Source organism: Lonchura striata, chromosome 7 (assembly GCF_046129695.1).
Source record: "Lonchura striata isolate bLonStr1 chromosome 7, bLonStr1.mat, whole genome shotgun sequence".
NCBI lineage: Eukaryota > Metazoa > Chordata > Aves > Passeriformes > Estrildidae > Lonchura > Lonchura striata.
In genome coordinates, this window is record NC_134609.1 from 19,505,318 (window position 1) to 19,514,841 (window position 9,524).

The 9,524-nt window shown below is 45.7% G+C and overlaps 1 protein-coding gene across 2 annotated transcripts in view; it reads left to right on the top strand.

Moving 5' to 3' along the window:
- The window catches only part of FBXW4 (F-box and WD repeat domain containing 4), a 59,694-nt gene extending 50,960 nt beyond the window's left edge, over positions 1 to 8,734 (top strand). For both annotated transcript variants that reach the window (XM_021536371.3, XM_021536369.3), the window contains exons 7-9: positions 7,790 to 7,930; positions 8,083 to 8,224; positions 8,477 to 8,734. In XM_021536371.3, the coding sequence (XP_021392046.2) occupies positions 7,790 to 7,930; positions 8,083 to 8,224; positions 8,477 to 8,593 (400 nt within the window). In that variant the 3' untranslated portion in view covers positions 8,594 to 8,734. The remainder of the gene's footprint in view (positions 1 to 7,789; positions 7,931 to 8,082; positions 8,225 to 8,476) is intronic.
- The last annotated feature ends 790 nt before the right edge of the window (positions 8,735 to 9,524 follow it).

The following is a 9,524-nucleotide window of genomic DNA, read 5'->3' on the forward strand; positions in this document are numbered from 1 at the left end:
ATTATAGCACTGAACACTCTGGTCAGCTGATCACTACTGATGATTTCCTGTTTAAATCCAGACCTTCTTGACTTTGTCTCCTGTTGTGCTCCAGTTTGTAATTATGTGGAAGTAGGTGAGTGAAATGAAAATCTGCAGGTCTAGTTCTTAGTTATAAGTCTTGCTGAATGTTTTCAGTAGAAGTTTTTAATGTAGAAGCTTGGCTCAAGGCTTCTTAGTGTTGTGTTCTAAAATAATTTCTGTAGAAGAGCATTGTCTCCACAGCTTTGAACTCCAAGGCTTATGCAAGTTTGAGACCCTCTAATTTAATCACCAAAGGAGCTGTTGGGTGAAGGAAGCACATATATTCAGAACTGGAGTTCGTAAATCAAAAGGAAAGGTAACTGACTCCAAGAGGAGTCAGTGTGGGTGTCAGAGTGGGGTGTCTGTTTCACCCAGGCATTTAAACTGAATTTTTCCAGTCACAGAGAATGGGTGCATATGTCTGATAACAGGAAAGACAAGCAATAGCAAATATATCCTGTCACAGATATCCTGTCACCAGTTTCACAGGATTTGGATAGCAGCAGAATAAATGCAGTAAATGTAGTAAACCCTTTCCAGCCCTGCTTTTCTATAGATTCATATGCCAGGCATCTATTTTTGCCAGGGTAATTCCTCAGGGTTTTGTGGGAAAGAGGCTCCCTATTCCTTTCAAACTTGCATTTCTTTCTCAGGATCTCTGTCCTGGCTGAACACAGTTTTAAATCACAATGACCAATCCAGACTTTTGAGTGTTGTTGGAAGCAGGACACCAGGCCTATGGCCAGCTTGAGCCCATTCTGGAGAAAGCTTGCTGGTGCAGGGAGCATCTTAAGTGGTGGTTTCTTGGATGACTGTCCCTTTTAGAATACTTTGTTATATTCAGAGCTCTGTCTCCTGTCTATAATGGATAACTTCAGTCTTGTCTGTACAATGTACTCCCATGGTATGCATATTTTCTCAAAACTGAGGCCTTGTTGTTCTTTTCTGATTTCTAGATGGGCTTTGGGTTTTGTGACTCTATGTTTCTGAACTCTCTCACATAAGCTGGGCATCTTCTCCCTTCTTTTTGTTAAGAAGGCTCTGGTCCATCTTAACATAAATGTAAAATCGTTGGAAGAGGAGGAACATACAGGTGTTTATCCTAAATCCTTTTTTTCCCATGGCAGCCTTGTCCCTGTCTCACTAGAAAGGACCATGAGGCCAGCTCCTGCTTTTTGGATGTGTGCATGTTCAGGGCATGCTGCAGCCTTTGAACTCTTGTTCAGGCATATTTATGACAACTTTACAAGGCCCTGAACAATCAGAGAGCATGGGTGGGGGCTGGACACTCCAAGCACATCAATCAGTTTCATCCCTCTGAGCCAAAGCAAAAGTAATCTTTATTTTTCCCTGGGTTGAGAGAGAATCAACAGAGGCAAGAGAGAAGAATGGGAAAGAGTGAATGAGGAACCCCCTCTGTCACTGGCTAGTGGTAGCTCATTTAAACAGATGGCTTTGTTTTGATTTGGACTCTCCATTTTTTTGTCTCCCCACTAAAGGAGACCTGCAGAGCTCTGTCCAGAAAGGGAGCAATACAGCCGCCTGTTCCCACACAAGTGGGGCGAAAGGCGAGAGGCTTTGAGAATTCCCTGCTTCTTTTCCTCACCTCCCTCTTTTTCTCTTCCTCCAAGAAATCACAGTTTGAGAATTCCCCCCTACTCCTCCTGTTGGAAAGAAAGACAGAGAAGACATTCTTGACATTCTTTGCAGAGAAAAGGGGTTAAATGTCTGAATTTGGGGGTCACCATGTTATACAAATTGCAATCTAATCGTTTTTACAAGAACACACGTGTGCTAAGAAAAGGAGCCATGGACAAGAAAGAAAAGGGGATAGACAACCTTTTTTGTTCTACATTCTTTTTTTTTCCCCTCAAGGTTTTGGACTATTGTCATGTCCCGTCTCTCTCCCCTCCTCACCCCCGAGAGGGAGAACATTGGTTTTATAGTTAAATTGGTTCGTAAAGCAGAAGGGCTTGGTGCCATTTCTGTTTGTTTTCCCAAATAAAAGCCCCAGCAGGGTCTCTTTTGCACCGTTGTGGCTTTATTTGAAGAAACTGGCTTTTTCCCATAGCCCAGTATGTCAGTTTATCCTCTGAACTTAACCTTATGGGAACCCGAACAACAAAAACTCACAGGGTCCCAGAGCTGGAAAGGTAAAGAAATTGTATCTTTTTATTGGACCATTTAAAATGTGTGTGGGCCAATTCAGAGAAAGCAGAAGAAAAGAAGGCAAAACTCCCTTTTCTGTCTCTCCTCTCAACACAATCTCAGACCGTCGTTGGTGTCTTTCCCCCCTACTGTCTCGAGTCCCTTCAGCTGTACTGAGGAATCAGGGAGAGGCATTTGCCCTGAAAATCACTTGAAACAGCATTTCTGAGCCATTTCACTTGGAGGTGCTCCCTCAAAATTCCCCAATCCAATCCCACACATCTCTGCATCAATTAGTAGCCTGGTTTAAATGCAGGGGCAACTTTGGGGTAGGATAGAAGAGTAACTTTGCCAAGGATCTGTGTTTTTTCCCTCTACAATATCTGTACAATACAGATGTTGTTTGATCAAGCATTTCCCTTCTTAGCATGAGTTGCTGCATCCCCTTAGTGCCTCAGCTGCTATTGCAGAGATGGCAGCTCAGCTCTTCCCTTTGGTTTTGGTGCACTCTTCTAATTGGATAACAGAAATTGTGCAAATGCTGCACTTGGGATAATTATTTTTAAATGGATTTGTTTTCCTTTCTCATTGCTTGATATTTAGATCAAATATCCCAGTGTTTGGAACTGAACAGAGCTCTTTATACCTTTTTTTTTTTTTAAGTTTATGCTTCCCACCTGTCTTGTTACAAATAGTTATTTGGGTTGAAATACTGGTTTACAGCTCTCTTTGGTTTCTGAACAGTCATCTGCTTGTGTGCAATAGATTCTCCTCTTTGATGAATGATCATAGTTCACAGATGAGGATTCCAGAGCCAGTGAATTGTCCTCAGTTTCACACATCTCTGTTTTCAACAGATGTTCAAAATTCAGCAGTTTCCTAGTGTTCTCATATTTATATAATATCAATTTTAGTGAACTGGGGTCACCAGAAATTGAGGGTAGGGAGAAAAGTCATTCCTGTTTTTGGAGTGTAGTTTCTTGTGTACTGCAGACAGCTGGGCAAGATACTCAGCAAATGGGCAGGTTCCAAAGAGGTAGGTGCAGACTTCTTTTGGACTCTGACTATCAGAAAGATCTCAGGGAGATCCTGAGCTTTTATGGCCACACAAATAGTTGCAGTGGCTTAGGAGGCTGTATATAACTTTAACTTGGTGAAGCAACATCCCATGTGTTATCTGGGAAGTAAGCATTTGGGCTCTGCCATGACTGATCTTAATTTGTCTTCATATTAGTGATTGAGAAGGAATAGAACTTGAAGCTGTTTTTTAAAAAATAACAAGAACTTAAAGAAACCAGACTGTTTCTTCACTTTTCTTCCACGTTGCCTGTCTTCTGGAGGTATCAGGAGAACTGTGCTCATGGCTAGATTTTTAGCATGAAAGGAAAGATTGAAATATGGAAATCTTGAATAAATACCTGATTTTAAGAGTAATTTTTAAAGGTCTTGAAGAACTTGGAAATTGATTGAGATGGATCAAAGGATTCTCTATAGTGTCTGAACAAAATGCCTTTCATTTTTGAACTCATCAGTTGGATATATTTAACAGGCATGTTGACTTGGTTAAACATCTTGTTCTATTACCAAGGAGTCCGGTGTCTAGTGCCAATACAGCTTTTCTATACTAGGGATTAAATAGGCTGCTGGATTTGTTCTGGCTCTGTTCCTTATGGGCTGATACTGGATTATTGCCAATATTATTCCGTCTGTCTAGATGCTTAACAGGAAGTATGAAAAATTAGGAATATTACGAGATTCCTCATCACTCAAGGCTTACTTGTGTCTTTGTAGGTGCTGCATTGGCCCAGGTAGTTTGTGGTTAAAGTGCTGAAATTGAGAGCTTTTTGCTCTAGAGTGGTCTTTCCAGAAAACTTGTGCTGTCATATTTGTGATTCTGCCTCATGGAGCTCCTCTGGTGCAGAGTTGTTTCTGTTGGTGCCACCCAGCACTGGGACTGAACGTGGGCACTGTCTGGCCCAGGCTGTTCAGTACAAAGACAAGCAAAGCTCCAACCATCTGCACAGGTAACTACCTGGCTTGCCTGAAGAAGACCTGGGAGCAAAACAGCTACTTGCTACTGCTGGAGAGCAATGGCAGGGTGGGGAGATGGTGTGCCTCTTCCATGTTTGGGCTCACTTGGCCTTCACAGACACTTCCTGACTAATCTTCACAGCCTGTAACAGGACAGGGCCTCTGAAGCACTGAGGATCAGCCTTCCTGGGATTTGAAAGGTGTTTAGGTGAAAAAAGGGCCACAAATGAAAGAAAGTGGCTGTTTCCTGCTCTGTTTGACTGATGCTGGTAAAAAGGTCCAAGATAGCTATGCCATCTCTTTCTGTCCCTCATGGAGTAGGTATCTTTTGTCCCTCTAAGTTGTTAGAAACCATTTGCGATATGCTGGTGTAGCTGCTGCTATTCTGTTGCCTGTTCATGGGTTATCTTGATCCTTTATGGGTTATTGAGGATTAACTGTGGCTTTTGCTCAGAGGAAAGGGGGGAGCTGTTCAGGTATGAGGTTTTAGGGAAGGGATTATTTGGGATAACCAAGAGTGGACAATTTGTGGGCACTAACTTGTGATCCCAAGACTGGAAGAGTTGTGGTGGTAGAATTCCCTTCCTAGCATGGGCTCAGCATGGCTGTGTATGCTGCAGGCACATAGAGCTAGTCTGGCATGGTGACAGCTGTCCAGAGACACCTTAATCTGCTGAATAAAGGGGAAATACTAATCTTTTCTGCATCTTTTTCACCTTAAGTGTGCCCATGCCAGAACACATCTGTGTTTTGTTTGTGTCCCCAGTGTACAGCACAGTAAATTTGCCCCTGGTGCCAGATGGGTAAATGCTTCACTGTAGCAACTACCACATTGCCTCTGTAAATTGCCAGAGAGCTGCTCCTGTGTCCAAGGGCTGCTGATCCCACCTGAGAGCTGCTTTGGCTGACCTGTTCTTGGGCCAGGAGAACTGAACTGATTACCAAACCAGCAAAGCAAGGTTTACTTTGCTGTAGTAGGTTGCAAGTATCTGTGGTGATTTTATGCCTACAGAGAAAAGCCAGTTCTTTTCTGCTTCCTTTTGTTTTGTTGCCTTTTCTTTAATTTTTGTTGCCTGGGATGGAAATGTAAGCAGAGGGAGGAAAACTGGTGTGACTGTTGAAGTGCTTGGGTGCCACTGCAGTGAGGTGTGAAGGCATGGAGAAGCAATGGGAGTGAAGAACCTGAGTGGTGCTCAGGGTCCAAGCTGCTGGTGCTGCTTAGAGCTTCCTGGGGTAGCTCACCTCTTGGGAATAACTCCTTGCTCCTGCCTGAGCAACTGGCAGAAGAGTCTGTCAGTTTGGGCAGCCTGGCCTCTTATGCATCTCACAGGTCATCCAAGGATTCTTGTCTGGGAGAGCAGCTGACTCCTCCTCATACCTCTGTTGTGTGTCTTACAACTCTGGGCTACACATATATCTTGTAGGATGAAGAAAGTTCTGCAGAAGCCTTGATAAGGGCTGTGTGCATATCCATTTGTCCTGCTGGCTTTGCAGAATGGCAGATGGAGGGGATCTGTGTGCTTGGAAGGGTGGGGGGAGTGCCAGAGCACTCATGTCCATCCATGTCTCTCTCCACTGTAGATCTGATGACCCATCTGTGCCAACCAAACCCCATTGCTCTTTCTCACAGTGCTCAAACCATGAGTGGTTCAACCTCTCAACCCACAGACAGGTGCAGAATTGCTGCTGGGTTGGTTTACAAGTAACCTTCCAAGGGTTAATGTATTGTGAGAAGGTTGCAAAGGACTGAAGCCTGGAATCCCCTCGATTCCTTGCCTGGAGAAACACAAAGTCCAATAAGCCAGCACCCCTGGATTCGTGTTGGGGGGGATTAATTCATGCACTTGATGTTAAAGCTTGTCCGAGAGGTTTGCATGGGGGGGCCATTGCTAGGGCTAGTTGGCCTCTCTAAATGGTTGCTAGGGCCCTGGCATCAAGGTCCAATGTAGCTGCCCACAGCCACGGTCACGGAGGGAATTACACAGCCACAAAGAAATTGTTATTCTACATAATCTGCTCTTTGGAGAGTGACTGTGGGGAAACAGGCTGGCCCCAGCATGCCGCCAGCTCTGTGATCATAGAAGCGTGCTGGCTGCAAAGATCGGCCAGGGCTCGCCTTCTGATCTGGGGACACCAGGGCTCGAGGCGCTAATCTGCTTTATCAGCGATTTCTCTCTCCTGACACAAAGGTGTTTACTTGTTTTAACATCTCCCAGGACTCTATTTCTCCTTTTGTGTGGTCTTTATCCCCCGACGAGGGCTTTAGCCCAGATTACAGACAGAATTAAGGCATTTGGCGATGTGCCTCAGAACTGTGTGATGCTGGATCAAGGAGCAGAATGTAACAAAATAATGGAGGGAGATGCTGAGAGTGACCCCACTGCGGGATCCGTGCTGTTGGCTTTCAGGACTGCTTCATTGTCCTGAGAACCAGGAGGCTGTTGGTGAGGGGTGGCCATGCAGCAGAGTTTTAAAAGCAGGTGCCTCAGGTTTTATTGTGTCCAGCATTTTTGATGCAGAGAGTGTGAGGAGGAGAAGGAAAAAAGGAGGGTTTGCAATAGGTGGCCATATCAAGAAGCTGGGCAGATTGCCCACTCCATTCTCAGGAGTCTGTCCTGTCTGAATACTACCGGCTGCTGCAGCCAGAGCAATGACACTGGGACAGGTTATGCCATGCACCTGATGCAATTTCGTGTGACCCAAGGAAGAAGATCAAGCTTCTTCTTGAAGTCTGGCAGGCTGGGACCTCACCAGGCACCATCCACTAGGTGAGCTGCTGCTTCTGCATATAAACAAGCAACACAGTGATACTACCAGAAAGCATTCAGTATAGAGCTTCATGGAGATCTTGCTTTGCTCTTTCAATGCAGGCAAGGAATTAAAAAGGAAGAAAGGATCAAAAAAAGGAGAAAAATCTAGCCTTTGGGAGGTCATCTCCAGATGATTGATCATTGGGGTGGTTGCTTTTGACCTATCACGTTCAGCCCCAGATATGGTATTTGTAGAATGTGGTATAACAGGAGGGGGTTGAGGAGAGCAGCCATGACAGACTGGGTTGGGAAAGTCTGATATGCCTGTGGATCTGTGCTGTGTGTCAAAGATCTAGGAAAATACCCCAGTGGGACAGTATTTTGAAGGACAGAGTATGGGATTGGATTGAACATGTAAATGGCTCTTGCAGACTATTTGGAGTCTGACTAAGATGGGAGTTGTCTGCTATGGAACTGGAGCTGTATAATTCAGAATACTGGTCCCTTCTCCCAGGGAACAGGATCCCATTCTGCTGGGGGTCAGCTGCATCTGTACCTTGGCTCTTCCTCTTTCAGCTGGGACTCCTGCTGGTCACCCTTCATGACCCTTCATGGTTAGTGGCCAACAAGTAGCAGAAGCTGGGGGTGGGAGAGGAAAACTGTGTGGGCTTTTGTATTCTGTTATATCACAGAAATGAGATCTGGAGGGCTTCTGTGACACCATCTGTGCTCCGGCCAGCTGAACTGGAAGGGCTTTTTGCTCTGAATGACTCTTCCCCTAATGTGTTTCATTGCAGTGGTCAGCTGTTGACCTGTTTAGGGACCGACTTCCATCGTGGAGCTGGAGTCCTGGATGTGTTCTACGAAACGCCCTCCCTTCTCCTTTCCTGTGGGTATGACACCTACATCCGCTACTGGGACATACGGACCAGCACCAGGTGAGCCTGCCCTGCTGGTGTCTGGGGCCCACGGAAGGCTCCTGCACTGTCCTTGTGCAGCGTCTGGGAACTCAGCTCGCACTGAATTAGTTCCTTCAGGCAGAGTGGATGGAGGAGGCTCAGCCCTGCTCTGGTTTGTGTTGTCCTTGCAGGAAGTGTGTCCAGGAGTGGGAAGAGCCCCATGACAGTGCCCTGTACTGCATAAGGAGTGATAAGAACTATATGATTGCCAGTGGCTCTTCCTACTACGGCGTGGTGCGCCTCTGGGATAAGCGGCAGACTCGGTGCCTGCAGGTGAGCACCAGTGAGAGTTTGAGCAGCAGCAGAGCTTCTCAGTTGTTTTCTGGCAGCCCAGTGTGCATGCCTTGTGGGAAGAAGATAGAGGGGCTGCTGGGCTGTCTTTGGGGCTAGTCCACCACGGCAAACCTAACCTATATGTAGGGAAAACCTGCTTTCTCAGACATCTCAGCCTTTGGATCTGTAACACCAGCCAGCATCTTTGGCCTGACCTTGTTTCTGAAAGGTTGATTGTCCTGTTTTTTGCAGAGCTTTCACCTGTCTTCACCCACCAGCAGCCCAGTGTACTGCCTCCGTTTCAGTACCACCCACCTGTACGCTGCCCTGGCATCAGCCCTGCACGTCCTGGACTTCACAGCCTCGTGAAGGACACCACAGCTGCTTCTGGTGACCCCAACTCAGCAGAGCTGACACATGGCTCAGGGAATTGCAGGGCAGGAGAGGTGAGAAAGGCCCACAAGGCTTCTGAAAGGACTTTTTTGCCTGCCAGAAAGCCACAATGAAGAGTGCAGAAAGGGCCAAACTTTCTCAACCTTACCTGCCTGTTAATGAAAATAATAGGCCAATTGTCCTTTACCCTTTTTATTTTATGCAAGTCAGGAATTGTTTTATTAAATGTGTTCCTTTTTTCTTTTCCTTTTTCCTTTGTTGTTTTTTTTTTTTTTTTTTTTTTCCTGTGGATACATCATTTAAGGGGCAAATTGAGCCAGGATGCCCCATCAGCTGTGTGCTGGTCAGTTTGAGATCAGCCAAGCTCTAAGCATGTGAAACAAGACTAGGCTGTGTGTGGGGTGAACTGATTTGGTGGAAGGGAAAGGTGCCTGGAGCAAGGCCCACCTTTCTCCTTAACTTGCTGTTCTGACAGCTGCTTGTGTTGTCCTTCACATCCAAGAGCAGCAATTGAGCTAAAAGGCAGAGCCAGCCCTGTTTTCAGTGTGCCTCCCCAAGTTGGCCGTCAGGTCAGGCTATGCACTTGGCAGGGCTGAAATGGTCATGTTTTGCTAAATAAAACTGAAAGGAAACAAAAGAGATTGTATGTTTTCTTTCAAGTTCTGAAGGAGCTGTGATGTTACCTGCTGATTGCAGGGGCCTGGGTGGGTGGGGGAGGTTGGACCTATTTTCAGATGCTGATTTCCATGTCTAATAGATCTCTCTCTGGGGATAGACCCTGTGATATTGCTGCAATGAAGGCAGTTCCTGGGAGCTTGGATCTCCTGTCACTTTTTCAAACAAGAATTCAAAAAGTAGGATCTGTGACTCATTTGGTATCTGCACAATGAAGCAGCAAATCAGACTA